Source organism: Eretmochelys imbricata, chromosome 4 (assembly GCF_965152235.1).
Source record: "Eretmochelys imbricata isolate rEreImb1 chromosome 4, rEreImb1.hap1, whole genome shotgun sequence".
Classification (NCBI taxonomy): Eukaryota; Metazoa; Chordata; order Testudines; family Cheloniidae; genus Eretmochelys; species Eretmochelys imbricata.
In genome coordinates, this window is record NC_135575.1 from 122,260,019 (window position 1) to 122,280,849 (window position 20,831).

At 44.0% G+C, this 20,831-nt stretch overlaps 1 protein-coding gene across 1 annotated transcript in view; it reads left to right on the top strand.

Annotated features, from left to right (window-relative positions):
• Nucleotides 1-20,831, top strand: part of SORCS2 (sortilin related VPS10 domain containing receptor 2) — an 838,677-nt gene that overhangs the window by 760,289 nt on the left and 57,557 nt on the right. The window contains exons 12-13 of the mRNA XM_077814654.1: nt 10,824-10,900; nt 19,999-20,090. Of these exons, the coding sequence (XP_077670780.1) occupies nt 10,824-10,900; nt 19,999-20,090 (169 nt within the window). The remainder of the gene's footprint in view (nt 1-10,823; nt 10,901-19,998; nt 20,091-20,831) is intronic.

Consider the following 20,831-nt stretch of genomic DNA (forward strand, 5'->3'; position numbering starts at 1 on the left):
TCTCAGTGTAAAAGAGAACAAAAGAATCCAATGTTACTATAACCAAAAGATTCGAGCACTGTAATTTTTAAAAGGACAGCAATGTATATAAAATGAACAGTGTTTCCAAAGGGTTCTTAGGCCTTGTCTACACTACACAGTTTTGTTGACAAAAGTCCGCTTTCGTTGACAAAACACTGGAGGTGTACACGCACTGAAGTGCTCCTCCCCTAATGTAACTCCCCTACTATGCCAAAATGGGCAGTGCGTGACTCCTCCATTCAGAGAAGCTGCGCACGCTCAGACCGGGGCCCCGCCCCGAGGCCTGCCCCTCTCAGCCTCCACCCCCTGGTCGCACTCGGCCCACTCCCGCCTGCTTCTCGTGCCTCTGCCCCCTCTCCGCTCGCACCTGTTCACCCCCTCCACAGCCCCCCACCTGCTGCTTATGCCTTTTCACCCCCTTCCCTGGCCCCACCCACCCACCGCTCATGCCTCTTCACTTCCTCCCCTGGGCCTCCCCCTTCCCGCCCACTGGCTGGCCAGCTAGCTAGCTGAGCTGGCCGGCTGCTCATCACTTGAGCAAGGTCCCCATGTGGGCGGAGAGGGGACAGGAAGAGGCAGAGCCTCAGGGGGAAAGGACGAGCGGGGCCTTGGGGCGGAGCACAGGTGGGACCACAGCCGGGGCACCCATCCTTTCAGTGGTGGTGCACTCCAAAGGCAGCAGGCTGGCTGTTTGGGGAGGCTTAGCCTCTCTGACCACTTATACCTGCTGCCTATGTATGCCAACATCATAAACCCACCTCAGTGAGAGGCATAGGACATATATCTGTGTACTTAGGGAGATGCAATGTCTGTGTAGACACTGACAGCCGGGTTGCTGCTGGTTCTCTGCTCCAAGCCAGGCTGCCACTCAGGCTCCTGGCTTGGGCTGCCACCTGGGCTCTCCACTCCACACTGGGAGCCCTGCTGCTACCTGGGTCCCAGCTCCCCAATACCCGCCAGGAGCACGGCAGGCTACCGCACTCCAGGTACACATCTCTCTCAGAAGTGAGAAGCCCTGCACCACTGCCCCCTGCTCCTGGTTGGGAGTGCGAAGGTGAGAAGCGCCGGGAGGCAGCTGGGGTCCTGGTGGGTTGCTGCGCAGAGCTAGGGGCCCTCAGTCCCCCACGTTGCCCCTCTTCAGTCGGTGGAAGCACTTCTAGAGAGGACGTGCACCACTGACAGGAAAGTAGTATGGACATCAGCCACTGCAATAATTAATGTGGTGGCTCTAAGTCGACTTAACATAGGTCGACTTAAGATTGCAGTGTAGACATAGCCTTAGATGGTTAAATGGTCAAATGTTTCCTTTCTGCAAGCGTTGATGATGTGGTTGTAGTTTTCTGCATCATTTCCAACTCTGAGCTTTCACTGTGATTGCTGATTTCACTAGATCCTTTCTTAAACCTAGAACAGTTTTATGTTAAAAACAAATAATCTTCTTGTGCAATTGTATTAGTAAAATCTTAGGTTTCAGTTCCATATATGGCCTATTCCAGAGCTCAACTACTGTTATAATTAGAAAGTTTTCCAAATGTCTAACCTAAATCTCACTTGTTGCAGATTAAGCCCATTACTCCTTGTCCAACCTTCAGTGGACATGGACAACATATGATCACCATCCTCTTTATAACAGCCTTTAACATATTTGAAGACGGTTATCAGGTCTTTCCTCACTCTTCTTTTCTCAAGAGTAAACATGCCCAGTTTTTTTAACCTTTGTCATAGGTCAGGTTTTCTAAACCTTTTCACATTTTTGTTGCTTTCTTCTCTGGAGAGTCTCCAATTTGTTCACATCTTTCCTAAAGTTTGGCACCCACAATTGGACACAGTACTCCAGCCAAAGCTTCCCCAGTAGATCAGGACAGTGACCTCCTGTGTCTTACACCCCAGAACAATATCAGTCTTTTTCACAACTGCATCTCGTTGACTCATATTCAATTTGTGATCCACTCCAACCCCCAGATCCTTTTAATCAGCACTATCGCTGAGCTAGTTCTTTCCCATTTTTAATTTCCCATTTTCAATTTTATTTTTCCTTCCTGAGTGAAGTACTTTTTACTTACCTTTATTGAATTTCATTTTGATTTCAGACCAGTTCTCCAGTTTGTCAAAGTCATTTTGAATTACAACCTGTCCTTTAAAGTGCTTGCTACCACTCCTATCTTGGTGTCATCCGCAAATTTTATAAGCATATTCTGCACTCCATTATCCAAGTCATTAATAAAAATATTGGATAGTACAAGACCCAGGAGTGACCCCAGCAGAACCCCATTAGATACACTCGCTCAGTTTAATCATAGAATCATAGAATATCAGGGTTGGAAGGGACCTCAGGAGGCCATCTAGTCCAAAGCCCTGCTCAAAGCAGGACCGATCCCCAATTAAATCATTCCAGCCAGGGCTTTGTCAAGCCTGACCTTAAAAACTTCTAAGGAAGGAGTTTCCACCACCTCCCTAGGTAACGCATTCCAGTGTTTCACCACTCTCATAGTGAAAAAGTTTTTCCTAATATCCAACCTAAATCTCCCCCCTGCGACTTGAGACCATTACTCCTTGTTCTGTCATCTGTTACCACTGAGAACAGTCTAGAGCCACCCTCTTTGGAACTCCCTTTCAGGTAGTTGAAAGCAGCTATCAAATCCCCCCTCATTCTTCTCTTCCGTAGACTAAACATCCCCAGTTCCCTCAGCCTCTCCTCATAAGTCATGTGTTCCAGTCCCCTAATCATTTTTGTTGCCCTCCGCTGGACTCTTTCCAATTTTTCCACATCCTTCTTGTAGTGTGGGGCCCAAAACTGGACACAGTACTCCAGATGAGGCCTCACCAGTGTTGAATAGAGGGGAATGATCACGTCCCTCGATCTCCTGGCAATGCCCCTACTTATACATCCCAAAATGCCATTGGCCTTCTTGGCAACAAGGGCACACTGTTGACTCTCATCCAGCTTCTCGTCCACTGTAACCCCTAGGTCCTTTTCTGCAGAACTGCTGCCGAACCATTCGGTCCCTAGTCTGTAGTGGTGCATTGGATTCTTCCATCCTAAGTGCAGGACTCTGCACTTGTCCTTGTTGAACCTCATCAGATTTCTTTTGGCCCAATCCTCCAATTTGTCTAGGTCCCTCTGTATCCTATCCCTACCCTCCAGCATATCTACCTCTCCTCCTAATTTAGTGTCATCTGCAAACTTGCTGAGGGTGCAATCCACACCATCCTCCAAATCATTTATGAAGATATTGAACAAAACCGGCCCCAGGACCGACCCTTGGGGCACTCCACTTGATACCGGCTGCCAACTAGACATGGAGCCATTGATCGCTACCTATTGAGCCCGACAATCTAGCCAACTCTCTATCCACCTTACAGTCCATTCATCCAGCCCATATGTCTTTAACGTGCTAGCAAGAATACTGTGGGAGACAGTGTCAAAAGCTTTGCTAAAGTCAAGTAACAACACGTCCACTGCTTTCCCTTCATCCACAGAACCAGTTATCTTGTCATAGAAGGCAATTAGATTAGTCAGGTATGACTTGCCCTTGGTGAATCCATGCTGACTGTTCCTGATCACTTTCCTCTCCTCCAAGTGCTTCAGAATTGAAGTTTGACAGTGAACCACTGATAACTACTCTTTGAGTAGGGTATTTCAACCAATTGTGCAACTACCTTATAGTAATTTCATCTAGCCACGTGTGACTGTGTCAAAAGTCTTACTGAAAGCAAGATCCATCTTATCTGATACTTCCTCCCATCCAATAGGCCAGTAACACTGTCAAAGAAAAAAAATAGGTTGGTTTGACATGGTTTGTTCTTGACAAATCCATGCTGGCTATTCCTTATAATCCTATTATCCTTTAAGTGCTCACAAATAGATTATTTAATAATTTGTTCCAGTGTTTTTCCAGGTATTGAAGATAGGCTGACCAGTCTATTATTCCCCAGGTCCTCTTTGTCCCCCTTTTTAAAGATACATACTATGTTTGCCAGTGTCCTATCCTTTGGGACCTTGCCCATCCTCCATGAGTTTTCAAAGATAATTGCTAGTGGTTCCAAGATAGCTTCAGCTAGTTCCTTAAGTACCCTAGGATGAATTTCATCAGGCCCCACTGACTTGAATACATCTAACTTATTTAAAAATTCTTGAATCTGTTCTTTCCCTATTTTGGCTTGCATTCCTTTCCCCTGTTTTTTTTTTTGTTTGTTTGTTTGTTTTTTAAATATTAATTGGGTTATATATCACCATTAACCTTTTTTAGTGAAGACTGAAAAAAATAGGCATTAAACACCTCAGCCATCTTGATGTTGTCATTACTAGCTTACTTTACCCACTACGTAGAGAACCTACCCTTTCCTTCATTTTTCTCCTTATCCTAATGTGTTTAAAGAACCTCTTCTTGTTGGCCTTTTATGTCCCTTACTAGGTGTAATTCATTTTGTGCCTCAGCCTTTCTGACTTGGTCCCTACATTTTGTGCTCCTCTTTTGTTCACCTCCTCAGTAATTTGTCCATGTTTCCACTTTTTGTAGGACATTTTTGTTTGATATTTCAGGTCATTAAAGAGTTCCTGATGGAGCCATGTTGGCCTCTTTCTATTTTTCCTATTTTTTCTTTGCACTGGGATAATTTGCAATTGTGCCTTTCATCTTGTCTCTTTGAGAAACTACCAGGTCTCCTGAACAGCTTTTTCCCTTTAGATTTTCTTACAGTGGGACCTTACCTATCAATTCTCTGAGTCTGTTAAAATCTACTTCTCATGATCAGTCATGATCATTTCATGATCACTTTCACGCAAACTGCCTTCCGCCTTCAGATTCGCTACCAATTCCTCCCTGTTGGTCAGAATCAAGGCTAAATGACTGTCTCCCTGGTTACTCCCTACACTTTCTGAAACAAAATGTTGCCTCAATACCTCCAAGAATTTACTGAAAAATTTATGTTTTGCTGTATTACTTTTCCAACAGATGTCTGAGTAGTTAAAATCCCTCATTACTTATCATGTCTTGTGTTTTGGATATTTCTGTTGTTTGTTCTAGAAATGCCTCATCTACCTCCTCTTCCTGATTTGGTGGTATGTATTAGGCCCCTACCTGGCATCACCCCTATTTCTTACCCCTTTTATCTTTAGCCAGGGACTTTCAGCTAGTCTGCCTCTCACTTCCTTCTGCACCTCTTGATGTATAATGCAATACCTGCTCCTTTTTTATCTTGCACATCCTTCCTGAAGAAGCTATACCAATATTCCAGTCATGAGACTTATCCCACAAGTCTCTGTGATGCCAATTAAGGCCTAATTTAGCTTATGTATTAATACTTCCAGGTCTTCCTGTTAATTCCCCATAATGGTTGCATTTGTTTCTAGACATCTAAGATGTTGAGCAGATTCCCTCATTGATTTCCCTCTTGTTGCTCCTTTACCCTGTTAAGTATCAGAGGGTAGCCATGTTAGTCTGGATCTGTGAAAGCGGCAAAGAGTCCTGTGGCACCGTATAGACTAACGGATGTATTGGAGCATAAGCTTTCGTGAGTGAACACCCACTTGTTCAGATGCATGTGTCATTGCTGATGAGAATATGCTTCACGGTGGCAGGTTGTCTGTGGGCGAGGACATGCACGTTTCAAAACTACAATACCCGCATGAGGAAATAAGGAAATAGATCAACAGAGCCAGACGTATACCCAGACGCCTCCTGCTGCAAGACAAGCCCAAGAAAGAAACCAACAGAACTCCACTGACCATCACATACAGTCCTCAGCTAAAAACTCTCCAACGCATCATCAGTAATCTACAACCCATCCTGGACAACGATCCCTCACTTTCACAGGCCTTGGGAGGCAGGCCAGTCCTCGCCCACAGACAACCTGAAACATATTCTCATCAGCAACAACACACCACACCATAGTAACTCTAACTCAGGAACCAATCCATGCAACAAACCTCGATGCCAACTCTGCCCACGTATCTACACCAGCGACACCATCACAGGACCTAACCAGATCAGCCACACCATCACGGGTTCATTCAACTGCACGTCCACCAATGTAATATACACCATCACGTGCCAGCAATGCCCCTCTGCTATGTACATCGGCCAAATTGGACAATCCCTACATAAAAGGATAAATGGACACAAATCAGATATTAGGAATGGCAATATACAAAAACCTGTAGGAGAACACTTCAATCTCGTTGGACACACAATAGCAGATTTAAAGGTAGCCATCCTGCAGCAAAAAAACTTCAGGACCAGACTTCAAAGAGAAACTGATGAGCTTCAGTTCATTTGCAAATTTGACACCATCAGTTCAGGATTAAACAAAGACTGTGACTGGCTAGCCAGCTACAAAAGCAGTTTCTCCTCCCTTGGTGTTCACACTTCAACTGCTAGAAGAGGGCCTCATCCTCCCTGATTGAACTAACCTCGTTATCCCTAGCCTGATTCTTGTTTGCATATTTATACCTGCCCCTGGAAATTTCCACTACATGCATCTGAAGAAGAGGGTGTTCACCCACGAAAGCTTATGCTCCAATATGTCCGTTAGTCTATAACAGGGGTCGGCAACCTTTTAGACGTGGTGTGCCGAGTCTTCATTTATTCACTTTAATTTAAGGTTTCGCGTGCCAATAATACATTTTAATGTTTTTTAGACGGTCTCTCTCTATAAGTCTATATTATAAAACTAAACTATTGTCGTATGTAAACAAGGTTTTCAAAATGTTTAAGAAGCTTCATTTAAAATTAAATTAAAATGCTGATCTTACATCTCTGGCCCGCTCAGCCTGCTGCCGGCCTGGGGTTCCATTAACCTAGGCCGGCAGCGGACTGACCAGGGCCGGCGGCCGGGACCTCAGACGAGCAGTGGGCTGAGCGGCTCAGCCCACTGCCGGTCTGGGGTTCTGTCCCCCGGCTCCTGCCAGCCAGGGTACTGGCTGCCAGCCCCGCTCAGCCCACTGCCGGTCTGGGGTCCCAGCCCTGCACACATAGAGTAGGTGCCTACCTTCTTCCTGGTTCTAACCATTCTCTTCCTCTCTCTCTCTGCACTGAGCTGAGGGTGGGAGTGCACTGAGCACAGGGCTGGGGGTGAAGAAGCAAGCTGGGGGTTGGGGTGCAGGGTCTGGCCAGGAGCTAGAATGAGGGAGGGGGCTCAGGTTTGGGGCAGGAGGTTTGGGTGTGGAGTGCTTACCTGGGCAGCTCCCATTTGGTGCGAGGGGTGCAGGTGGGAATATGTGTGTGTGTGTGTGTGTGTGTGTGTGCAGGAGCTCCCATTTGGTGCTCAGGGTGGGGGTGGGGATGTGGGGGGTGCAAGAGTCAGGGCATGGGGTGTGGGGGTGTGTGAGGAGGGTGCAGGAGTCAGGGTAAGGGGCTGGGTATGTGTGGAGGGTGCCGGAGTCAGGGCTGGGGTTGTGGGGGGGGTGCAGGGGTGAGGGAGAGGGCTGGGTATGTGTGAGGAGGGTTCAGGGGTCAGGGCAGAGGGCTGGGGTGTGGGGGGGGTGCAGGGGTCAGGGCAGAGGGTTGGGGGTGTGGGCTGGGGTCGTGGAGGTGCTCCCAGCCCCCTGCCCTGAGCAGCTCACGGCAGGGGGCTGGAGGGGATATGCCGATTCCACCCCCTTCCCCAAGGTCCCCAAGGAGCACTGTGGCTCCGATTTTCCCTCTCCCCCTCCGTAGCCAGGGCCGTCAGCTGATCAGCCGCAGGGAGGGAGAGGAGGAGGGGCAGGAACCCAGCACACTGGGGGAAGAGGCGAGGGGGGGGGAAGCTTGCTTGCCCTGCAAGGAGAGAGTGGGGGGGGGGGGCAGAGAAGAGCTGGCCGGGCTGGGCCAGGCCGGATTTTTAATGGCACGCTGCTGTAGACAGCAGTGTGCCATTAAAAATTGGCTCGCATGCCACCTTTGACACACAAGCCATAGGTTGCCAACCCCTTGTCTATAAGGTGCCACAGGACTCTTTGCCGCTTTACCCTGTTGTAATTTTCCATTTGACTCCCAATATCTGGCTCTGTTTATGCTCACATGTGAGTTTTTGTCACCTGCCCCCTTTGAAACTAGTTTAAAGCCATCCTCACTAGGTTGGCACCTTGGCTCAAAGATGATCTTCTACTTCTTGGTCAGGTGGATCCCATCTCTTCCTAGCAGACCTTCTTTCCAGAACAGCATCTCATGGTTGAGGAAGCTAAAGCCCTCTCATTGACACCATCTGCAAAGCTATGCACGCATCTCCAAGATGCACGTGTCCCTCTGTAGGCCCAAGCCCTCAACTTAGAAGATGAATACAACCTACACTCTCAACTCCTTCACTTTGTCTTCCACAGCCCTGTAGTGTTTGCTTGCCTTACCACTCGACTCGAGTAGTATGCAGGGGCGGGGCGGCCTCTATTCCACCCCATAGTGGCCTAGGGGGACTGAACTACATGCCTGCTCTCTGACCCTGAGTGATGGTGACAATTTGTGTGTTAATTTGGCAGGTGATGGTGACAATTTGTGTGTTAATGGTTTATAAAGCTTTAACATTTTGAATATCAACATCTAGTCTCACTAAATAATTGTCTGACCCCCACTATTATTTCCTACAACTGTGAAAATTTAAATTGCTAAACAGCTTTAAAAAACGCTTAAAAATACATGTTGATATTATCCTTCAAAATTAAAATTAAAAATAGAATTCTGCCATCCTACGTATAAAGGTCAAGAAGCAATTTTCCCCTCAAAGAATTGCATGGGTTGTTTGTTGTACTTGATTTTGATTTTTTCAGGATGAAGTGGGTTGAAGGGAGGATTGGTGATCATCTAAAGCATCAGGTACAGCTACTGTTAGATGTCAATAGTAGGCTAGCTCCAATAAATTCTCTGATAGAATTTTCTGATCCCATTTTAGCTGTTATTAGGGTTAAATAATTTAAAGTTAATCTATTAAAGAGCCAAGTACTCATAATCTTGATGGTGTAAATGGAACATATAACTTTCAACAGTGTTTTCTCTCAATCTCTCTCAAGTCCCTTGCATCCTGAATAAACCCTAAGTGTGTGTTTTCATATCTAACACATTTGTTTATATAGTATGTTAGTAAAATTTCATAATGATATCCTAATCTCAAGTGTATTCTTTCCGTATGTCTCTTTTACTTAAAAAAATCTGACAAATGTCATCTATTTTTCCCTGAGAACATACAAATCATACATTTAAGGCAAAATCACCTCAATAATATCACTTAGGTGCAAAAGCATACTGTGATTGCATCTCTTCAAGCTTACTGTAAACTGACTGACAGTTGAACAGTTGATTATTTGAAGAGCAGCTTGTCACAAGATAGAAATCTATGCTTTTGAAACTATTTGTTGAGATCTTATGTCACAAGTTTGCTTTGCAGCCCTCTGAAGACTAGCTACTGCTCTTCAGTGTTTATTGTCAAAATATAGAGCCAGCTTTTTGGCCACTGTCAGAGTAGAGTATATGATTCTACTTCAGGATCTTTTTTTACTTACACAGTTTTTGATACCTACTGTTTTTAAGTGCTGTAAATCTTCCTTCAAATGTTCCTTCCACTGAATAAAATCAGCCAGATAAAACAGGAACAGTGGTTCAGGATGAATAAAGAGGCTAAGATGGTACTTTACATAATGCCATAAGAGAAAAGAAAACCACTCATTCTTATTTATTGCTAATTTTGTGCAGTGCTTCTGCCAAGGTAATCGCAAAAGATATTCACACAGCCTGAGTCTGAGAGATTCTTATTCCAAATACAGTGATCATTGCTTAACCCTACTGGGGGGTTAAGGGATACTATAATAATACTAATAAATAATAGTAATAAGTGTAGTTTATTAAAGAGTAAGCAAGAGGCACCTGTTAAACCTTAGGGACTGACCATTTTCCTAGAGTTAATGGAGATGCCACTGTGGGGCAATGTGTGAAGAAAGAGGTAAGTTTGTGAACTCTCAGAGGAGGCTGGGACTCACAGCAGGAATGTGTTGCATTCTACACCCTTCCCCACCCCATGCTAGGATCCTTGCCCCTTCCTTGACTTGTAAGCATAACTTGCCCCACTTCACTTTCCTGCCAAGGCCTACCTCTTGCCTCATACTACAAAGCACCAGTGGGTATGTGGAAGCAGGAGAAGATGTGCTAGATGGTTAGATAAACTATGGAGTCCAGAGTGGCTGACCATCTGGTGTGTGAGGGCAATTTGGCACTTTTGCAGAAGAAGCTTCTTCCCATGTTCATCGCACAGGAGCAGTGGGGTTTAGGATGGGCTCTAGTTAGAATGAGGGATGTGAGAGAGATTGAATAAATCCAGGTGCAGGGAGAAAGGTGTTGTGGCAGGGAAGGAGATGAGAGAACCAGGAAAAGAGATGACACAGCTCCAGTGTCCAAGATAATTCGGAGAAGTTCTGGAAGTCTGGGTAAGTCTTCTTATGGGCGTCTCACAAACCATGCTGTTTCTACTCAGGGGAGTCATTTTAAATCATATGGATTAGCCTGACAGTTCCCACCCTGCAGTTACTATCCATCTCTCAACAACCAATTATGTGGAAATTAAACATATGTAATAAAAACACAGCAAATATTAATTATTGTTACTGCAGAAAATAAAGTAATCCTACTTCATCATTTGGAGCCAGGGTGCACTTGTGACTCTCATTGAAATTAGGCCAGCCCCAGTCAAGGATCCCAGGGCAGAATTTGATTTGATCCTCATCTGTTTTCCTGCCTATTTTGCTAAGGAGAGAGGTGACTGTATAAGGAGAGAGGTACTATATAAATGCAAGCTTTTCCTTTTTATTTATTTATTTATTTACTTGCTTTCTTTGTGTCCAGGTAATCTGGGCTCCCAGCTGGTTGAGTATAAAGAAGAAATGTACATAACATCTGATTGTGGGAATACCTGGAGGCAGGTAAGGAAGGAGAAATAAGACACTTGAAACTAATTTTGAGCATCAAATTACTATTTTCATTGATTGATTGATTGTAACAATTATCACATTTAATGTATTAACTAATTAAGCCTTCTAATCCTCCTGTAGATGTAAGTAGCTATTGTTGTTCCCATTTTACTTTGAAACTGAGATGAAAGGGGAGATTTTCACAAGCAGTAGTGAGAATTAGGTTCCCAGCTGCTATTGATGTTCAGTAGGAATAGGGCACCTATTTTCTCCCTTTGAAAATCTCCTCCTGAGTAACTTGCACAAGGAAAGTGCAAGTCTTTTGGTTTTTTGTTTTTTTTTTTTTTTTAATTATTAGCCTTATTTCAGGATATTCAGAATGTATATACTCAGAGGTCAGACTTAGGATGCTCACATGCAAAGGTTTTGTACCTGATTAGCTAGAAAGGAAGAAAATCTTTTTTTCCCCCAGTTTAAAATTGGTCAGACCTTCCCCCCCCCCCCCCCCCCCATGATGTTAATAACAGAATAATAACAACACTTCAAACTTTCCACAGAGTTTGAAATCACCTAAATCTTGTGCCTTGTGGCCATCTTGCAGGGGTCATCTATCTCCTATTGTTGTCAATGAAATCTCTGCCTCCTGACAGCATAGGAAGTCACCATCTTCCCTAGCTTGACTGAAGTTAGAAGCAGTTGGCGATGGTGGCCAGTTTGAAAGATGGCAATTCTTAATGAGTTTTTCTGAAGGGAAAAGCTTTATGCCTCAACTTCTGCTGATGGATAAACTTTCAGTTCTGAAAAATAGCAGCCAAAATAAGCATTCATCCTACATATTTATTTTCAATTGCTACCTGCTGCACCAGATCAGATCAGATCAGTAGAGGGGGCAGGAGGGAGGAGGACACAAGGGTTTGTGTATGATTGTGTGCATGTGCAGGGAATGTAGGAGGTGCAGTAGAGATGGGGAAATAGGGGTAAGTATGCAAGGAATAAAGAGGATATGGAAAGGAAGGGGGAAATGATGTATGGGCATGCAGGGGTGTGTGAGAAGGTGTAAAGACAGGGAGAAACTGGAGGACAGGAGGGAGAGGTGAACCAGAATATATTCTCTACAGCTGCTTTGCACTGCTCTGGTGAAATAAGGTAGCTATAAACCCACCTTAAGTGACGAATATGGGAATAGTATAAAGCAGCCACAGCATACCTTCAGTGAAAATAGCCCTTAAGCTGAAATCTTTAAAAATGCTTTAAAGTTGCTGCTTCATGTCTTCACATCATTAGAAACATCACATGGTAATAGTCTATTTGGCTTTATTTTGTGCTTGTATATGAAATTTCTAATTAAAAAAAAGACATTCCTAGTTAAAAACTATAGTAAAATTGATGTAATGTTGAGAGTACATATCACTAATTTAAGGTAAAATACATTACAGGGATGTTGTAATTACCCCAATACCAAGTGTTATGATCCTAGGAAATTCAGAGTTAAGGTTAACTTTTTAAAAAAATCCAAACCTAAGATATGGAATGGACATGCACAGTTAAGGCACCCAAGCAGCTCAATCTTTGGATAGCCTTAACTGTGCTCTTTAAGGACAACATGAGGGAGAAAATGTGACTTTTAATATTTTGTTTAATGTAATCTGAAACAACAAACATGAAAATACCTTAATCATAATCTTATGATAATTGCATGACATCAATTAAGTTTTGAATTTCCTGGATTTACACTGTTTGGATTTGGGATCATTACAAACATCCCTGTAATGTATTTTACTCTCAATAACAAAACACAATAGTATAACGTGAAAGATGAACATGATATTAAATCAAATAGGTAGTAACCTAAGGGCCTTCAGGAAATGAAAACCAGCTTTGAATGAGATTCCTTCCCCACTCAGGCTTTATAACAGTTTTGGGCCTCATTGAGCAGTTTTCTGCTGTCCATTTTTTTAAAACCGCGACTGGCCTGTCTAGTATTGAGGGTGATTTTAGTATTTTTCCACTTCGTAGCGTAACACCGACAGACCCCAGTCATTGGCGGGCGGAATCAAACCTTAGACTTCTGAAGTTTAGTGCGTGAGCTTCTACTGCATGAGCTAAAAGCCAACTGGCTAGTAGCTAAGTCTGTAGAGCAGACTCATTTTATCTCTCTGAGTGGTCTCACTGCCGCTAGATGGGACAGAACACCACACCCAGAAAATGTGTGGAATACAGTAGCACTCTGATAGTGATGATGATTATTATTATTATTGCAGAAGAGTGTAGCACCATTGTGCTAGGGGATGAGTAAACAAATAGTAAGAGACAGAAATTACCCAAGTAGCTTGCAGTTTAAATAGACAAAAAAAATATTGGGGAAATAGCATTATCCCTGTTTCACAGGGTGGACATCTAAGACTCAATTGTGAGAGATCAATTGTGTGGTCCAAGGTTACACAGAAAGTCTGTGACATGGCCAGAAATTGAAGCCAGATCTCTTGAGTTCCAGTCCAGTGCCTTAATTACGAGACCATCCTTCTCTCTACATGATACCTCTGTATTAGACAAGGTAGAGAAACCTTTGCTTAAGCAGGACAAGGCTCAGCAACTTTGTAACCATCCAGGCACCAAAGAGAGGTACAGATTTTCTTCTCCAAGCAACCAAGAGATGGGTAGCATCTCTAACAAGCACAACAAGCAAGAGAGGCTGGAATCACTCCCTTTCAACAGCCAGGAAGAGAGAGTCAGCTAAGACAATTGTAGGAAAGTGTTCCAGCTTGGAATTTAGGAATGGATTTTTCTTGGTGAACTACACAGGGGACTGGGTGCATTTTTGCCTAGCTTTGAGTTCAAGGTAATGCAGAATTAAATCTCATAGGATAAATCCTCACCAGGTGTAAATCAGCATGGCTCCATTGACTTTATGCTGACTTTTACTAGTAGAGAATCTGTTCTGGTGTATCAACAGCTATTGCAGTAACAAAGACATAAACAATACACCATGAGAGAGAAAACAGTTGGCATTATTATGAAGCAAATAAAATTCCCTAAATATTACAAAAGAGCTACAAAGGATGGAGGACGCATGAGGTTCCAATGGTGTTGCCCTGTAGCAGCTGGCCACCTGAAATGACTAAACAAGTTCTAGTTAGTGGAGATGATCACTAATTCATTAATTTGATTGTAGTTATGGAGAGAATTATGATTTGCACAGTTGAGACTTGCATATTTGAACTGCTTATGAGCATAGATAAGCATGCTGCGGTGGACTAGAAGCTAGGAGCTCCTGACTTCTAATGTCCGCTCCAATGCTAACTTCACTTTTTACTTTGGGAAAGTCCCTCTTAGAGGATAGGGGTTACCATGTTTCCTTATGTGGGAATTTGGGGTAATATTTATTTCTGTAGTGTACTTCATTGGGTGAATTAGTTCATGTTATTACAGTGTTCTGAAGATGAAAAGCTACTCCTATAAGTGGTAGGTGTTTATACTGTGAACAAACAGAAAATTAGGAAAAGATGGAGATACATATTGGTGCTATTCCCTGTGTATCTTAATGGAAACAGAGGGCTTGACCACACTCACCTAGGCATTATTTATTCCTCTTGCTCGCTAATGGAAGGTAGAAGGTTATCGCAATATGATTTTAATATTCCTTTCTGTTAAAGCATTGGCAGAGTGCCAGTATTATTCACTGGAAAGTGAATTAGTCCTGGAACACTTTATGCCCTTTTCAACTGCACACTCAAGAATAAATAACACTACGTTGTATTAGATGCTCATGTTGTTCATAACTATTTTCTATTGGCTCTGCCATTTTGATGGTTTAGACCTACATCTAACTTATCGTGAGTCTTAAATTATATGAATTATTGCACATGCATATTATGGGCCCAGGTAAGAAGTCCTTCCTTGGTCTTTAGTCATAGACTGAATAGAGACTTAAGAACTAAGTCCTATGGGCCTGATCTGATACCCATTGAATTCACTGACATTCTTTCCACTGACTTCAGTGGGATTTGAATCAGGTCCTGATCTGAAATTCTTCCATAGATTCAATAAATGTTTCTGTTTCTAATTAAAGTCTTGTTTACTGTTGCTATTTTCAGTCCCTTCTCTATAGACAATATTTACACCAAAAGATAGATATAAAAACATTCCAAGGAATAGGTGAAATTAAACAAGCAATCAGTACCAGCAGAACGGAATCACAGCTTTAAGAAGAATGTAGAGTAAAACTATGGTACCCAAGCTGTATAACCATGAACTGTACTTCCCTCAGTGGTATCCATCCAGCTCTAGCGCCCTCTGAAGTGGCACACGTATGCATCGGTATAAGGGGAGCAGCCAGCTGCCCCCTCCTTCAGTTCCTTGTTACCACCAGTGATGGTGCTGGAATGTCCCCTTGCCTCAGCAAGCTTTCCTTTTCAACTGTACCTACTTGTGAATCTCTTATATATATTTCTGAGAAAGCTTGTATAGTTTGTTAGTTCCCTTAGTGCATAAGTTAGAAATAGTTAGTTAGTCCCCTATGGGACTTAGCCTAGAGACAGGGCATGGTCTGATCCCCAGGCTTCAAGCCTTGTGACTACTGCAAAAAACCTATGCCAGACAGTGATCCCCATCAAAGCTATCTGAAGTGTTTGGGGGAGACCCACGTGGACAACAAGTGTTGCATTTGTAAAAGTTTCAAGCCGCAACCCAAATGCGCTCCTTATCGAGTTGGCCCTTACACCGGCTTCTGAGCTGGCTAGATCAAACTCCTCTCCAAGCACCACAGCATCCCCATCCCTGGTACCTGTTTAAAAGCAAAGAAAGACCAGGAGAGGGCATTCTCCTATGTCCTGTAAAAGGCAGGAGAGAGCCAGAGGAAAACGCAGGGCAGCTCCTCTCCTCTGGACGATGACCAGGCTGCAGCACCCGGTGAGCTGTCGAATCCCCTTTGAGACCCCGGGAAGCAGCAGAGGCACTCAGTACCTGGCGGTACCGTCCATGCCAGAGGCCTTTCAGGCTGCTAAGGACATATTGTCCCTTCTCATGCCACCCATGCCGAACCAGAGGGGTGCCCCATTCGAGGGGTAAACCAGCCCTGGGACCTTTCCAGTGGTCCCCATCAATGTGGCACCGCTCCCCGATGAAGGGGGTGCCCCACCAGTGTTCACCTGAGCACTGCTGCCAACCCCCCGGATATGGGTCGGCTTACCTGTCAGCATTCCCAGCGTAGTTCCGAGGACTCTAGGCAGCCTTCCCCAGGATCCCAGTGCCAATTGGCAGCTCTCTGGTGCAGACCTGTGGAGGCACCTCGCCAGTCCCCAGAGTCCCGGCACCGATCCCCAGAGCAGCCGAGTCCATCTCCAAACTCGTGGCACCACTCTGGAGAGTCAAGATGCCAGTCCCCAGAGTCCCGTCATCTGTCTCTGGTTCACTGCTGCAGATCCCCATGGGCACGTCAACGAGCTCCTGAGCCAAGATGCTGATCCTCTCGCTCCTGCTTTCACTCCTGGTCCATGGAGCAGCACCGCTCTCAAAGTGTGAGGTGTCAATCACTGGGGTACAGGCACTGTTCTACCAAACGCTGCCACCGGTCACTGGAGGCGCGGCACCGAGAGCCATCTTCCCAGTACAGGTCAGCAGTGGAGACCTACACAGAGGGCTGACAGCCCAGGAACAGGGTAAACAGGCAGCATTAGTACCGTCCTGGTCCCCCAGATGAGTCTCTCCCTCCTCAGGCTCAGAGAGTGAGGAGGAGGATTTGCTTGCAGTCCAAGGCCACCCACTTGGGGCATCAGCATTCCTATCGGGACCACCAGTGGCCACAGGGCCTCAGGGCCAGTGGCTGCCTCCCTGGCAGCTATGGAACCCCTCGGGGTTTTCCCAACAATCACAGGGGCACCAATCAGACTCAGGGCATCTGAGAAACAGTGACAGTCTCCTGCCCACCCCCGGGCTTGGAAGCGGAGTCAGCGCAAGGTCCCCAGGTTCAGCCAGCCTCCGCTGAGGCACCCCCGGTGGAGGCTGCAGAATTGGCAAACCCACCGTTACCTGCCTCCTCATCCTCTTCACCTGATGAGTTGGTAGCAGGACCTTCCCACATGGTTCCCAAGGATGATGTAAAGGGTAACCAGGAGCTTCTAAAGAGGGTGGCATCTAACCTGGGGTTTGAGGCTGAGGAGTTGGCGGAACCCTCCAACTCACTGTTTGATTTTTAAGCGCAGCAGTCCCTTTCAAGGTGGCATTGCCCGTCCACGAGACAGTGGTAAAGCTGATCAAGGCCTTGTGGCCAACTCCCTCCTCCCTGCCCCCCATCTCCAAGCGGGAAGAGAGAAAGTATTACGTCCCTACTAAGGGATTTGAATACCTGTATACAAACCCCACTCCAAGCTCACTGGTGGTATCAGCAGCCAATGATAATGAAAGACAAGGCCAACCGGGATTGACCCCTAAGGATAAGGAGGCGAAGATGCTTGATCTCTTTGGCAGAAAGATTTATTCTATGGCCAGTCTCCAGCTAAGAGCGGCCAACCAGCAGGCCTTACTTGGCCATTATGATTTTAACATCTGGCAGTCCATGGCTAAGTTTGCAGACTTGTTGCCAGAGAAGCCCAGAAAAGAGTTCCTGGCTATTCTGGATGAGGGCAGAGCTGTGGCAAGGGCAGCCCTCCAAGCAGCCTCAGATGCAGTGGACTATGCTGCCCGGACCATGGCTTCGGCCATTTCCATGAGGCGTGCATCCAGGTTGCAATCGTCAGGCCTGTTGGTGGAGGTTCAGCAGTCCATCCAGGACCTCCCCTTCGATGGCTTGGCACTGTTCATGGGACAGACAGCAAGTTACATGACCTGAAAGACTCTGTGCATTACTCGATGCATTATGCCATCACCCAGCAGGCCAGAGATGATGCTGGATTTGGCAACGCTGTGTTGCAATCAACACGTCTATGAACTCCTACCAACCTCGGATACTGCTTGGGAGTCACTTAAAATGGAATGGACATGAGCAATCACTCGAAGAAGAAAAAACGGTTATTAATCTTTCGTAACTGTTGTTCTTCAAGATATGTTGCTTATGTCCTTTCCATGACCCACCGTCCTTCCCCTCTGTCAGAATTCCGGCAAGAAGGATATGAGGGAGGGGAGAGCCGCCGGCACTCCGTATACCAGCACATACGGGCGTCACTCCAGAGGGCGCCAGAGCCAATCCCCTACGGATACCACTGAGAGAAAAACTTACAGCATTGGTTCACGTGGTGAGCACACACACCTATAATGGAATGGACATGAGCAACACATCTCAAAGAACAACAGTTACAAAAGGTTACTAACCGTTTTTTTTTTTTTATTTGAGCAGAAGTTCAGAGCAGGTTTGTAGAGGAATCCAAACTTTGCTTATCCGATTACATCTGATCAGATCCTTTCGAAGTGCATCTAAAATTAGTGTCTATCCATTGCTGAATTCTCTAAAATATGCAGCTGTATGTAATAAGCAGACAGGACTATAAATTTCTCATATCTGGTGCTGGTCTGTAAATGGAAGAGAGCCAAAGGGATTCTTGAAACTACAGGGATTCCTTTTAAATAAGTTCTTATTAGGTGAGAGAAAGATATGCAGCCAAGCTTCTAGCTAGGGTGTTCCTGCTTTATTAATGCTTCCTCATTCCTTGGAGTGAATGTGAATGTACTTGGGGGGTAAAGAGTTTTCTTCTACACTTCAGTCTATCACTGATATGGCTTCAAAATGGGTAAAGAGAAGCTGTTAGCATTGTCGGTATTTTCTCATTCTCAAAGGCAAAGTAAAGCAAACGTCTTGTTCACTTTTCTTTGTCAGGTTGTATAACGGGTACAATGTCTGTGTATTAGTTTTCAAGGAGTGTGCATTAATGCTCACTTTATCTCATGCTGCTGTGTTAAATGAAGTTTGACAGACATCTGAAGCAAGCAGACACTTTCTTATGACAAATCTCAGATGTAGAAAGGAAAATATATTTATTTATTTAGTGCTTCCAGTGATTCAGGCTAAGCTTTTTCCTTTTTTTCCTTTTCCTTCCTCATGCTTTCATCAGTTATTTCGGCTCCGGGCTTTCAAAGGATTATTTTAATTTTCCTGGTATATAGTCTCCATTAAGCCTAGGTATTGTTTAGATAGGTTGCTGTTGAAAAGTCTGCGCTGACGAACAGCTGCCCCACAATAGTGTGAGATAGCTAATATTTCCCTCTGCTTAAAATAGGAAAGAACTGTGTATCTCAGATACCATTGTATACTAACTTGATCAATCTAGCCTTTGTAATAGTAATCACCATACTCTTATTTTCCTTTGGTTGTTTGGCTGCAATTTCAATAGTTTATGAATATCAAGAATATTGAGATTCAGGACTTCCACCAGAGAGATTTTTGTGCAAATCTTTGAGCTGTGGAAAAGAGAGGGAAGAACCCTACATTTATCCTCAAATCTTGGTTATGATTCATCGCTTGTGTCACCAAGCCAGTATCACATATATCCTAACTTTTTAGACCATTCAAAAGTCACAAAGTGACCTCATTGTTAAACTGCACAGAGTCTATAGTTAGACAAAGTAAGTATTAATAATAGCTTCTTTATCCTGAAAATATAACTCATACCAATTTACATCATGTTCTGTACATTTTGAAGAATGTGTTAGAATCTCACAGACAGAAATAACTTTCCTGTTTTTCTTAGAATTACACTTCAAGGCATGCTATTTTGCAAGACATATAGAATATGACAAATACCTTAAGTAAGTTGTTAGGTCACAAAAAGATATATAGTGGGAAAGAATAAAGAATGCATATTGTTAGAAGCACGAGTCTGGGCTGAGATCACCTACCAGCATTTTTATTTGATTGTGATTTGAGCCTGAACATTTCCCAATTCACCAGCATAATTTTTTTTTCCTTCACAACTGAGAGAACTTGATCCACATGGTAGAACCAGTCTTTAATAACTGTGTACAATGTAGGAGTAAAACTAATTATTATGTACTTTTGAATTTATTTAACAAAGCAGACTGTTAGAAAGCCATAACTTGATAAGTATTTTAATAATGTTTTGGTAATGCATTTTATTTTTTCCAACCCAGACATCTGCTTGGTCTTTTTATCTGATTTCTAGGTCTTTGAAGAAGAACATCACATCTTGTATCTGGACCATGGTGGAGTCATTGTGGCCATCAAAGACACTTCTATCCCTCTGAAAATACTCAAGTAATGCTGCAGTCAGTTATAGTAGGGTTATTACATATTCAAGACCTCAAACATACTTCAGAATTACTCAATAATGTGCTTTTCAGTAAGTTTGTGTAAGAAATCTAGGTGGAGCCACTTTAATTTAACATTCGTTAAACCAACAAAATGCAGGTGGACATTTTATTAAAGGATTCCCAGTGGAGTTGTTGGTAAAGTAGTTTGCTACAGCATTAATAATAACACTTTTTTTGTGTCATTATGGCCCTGTTCATTCAAAAGCTTCCCAAAGTGGACTGCAGTACAAACTATACACAGAGGTCACTTAATCCACCACTAAAATCCAGTGACTATTTTAACAGTATACACTACCATTGCCCTGCAGATTGGGGTAGGGAGTAAACTTTTAGCTGTAGGATGCATTTAGAGAGGCAGTATACAGTTGCCCATATTGGAATTTTGGAATAGCATGCAGAGCTATCACCTCTAGAATTATGCAAAAAGTAATGTATATGTACTGAATGCAAGTGATCAATGCTTCAATTTTACATAATGATATTTTACATAATGATAATACTCACACGTATATGAGCCAAGTTTGTGATCAATTGTCTGGGGAGCACATATATGAGGAATTAGGGTGAAATATAGGAAATCAAAGAGATTTCTTGGTTTTTTGTCATTCAGAGGAGGATTATTCCCAGTTTTTGCAACTGTGTGTTGGTGATCCTGAGTCCTATGGAATCTCCTCTTGTGATTTTA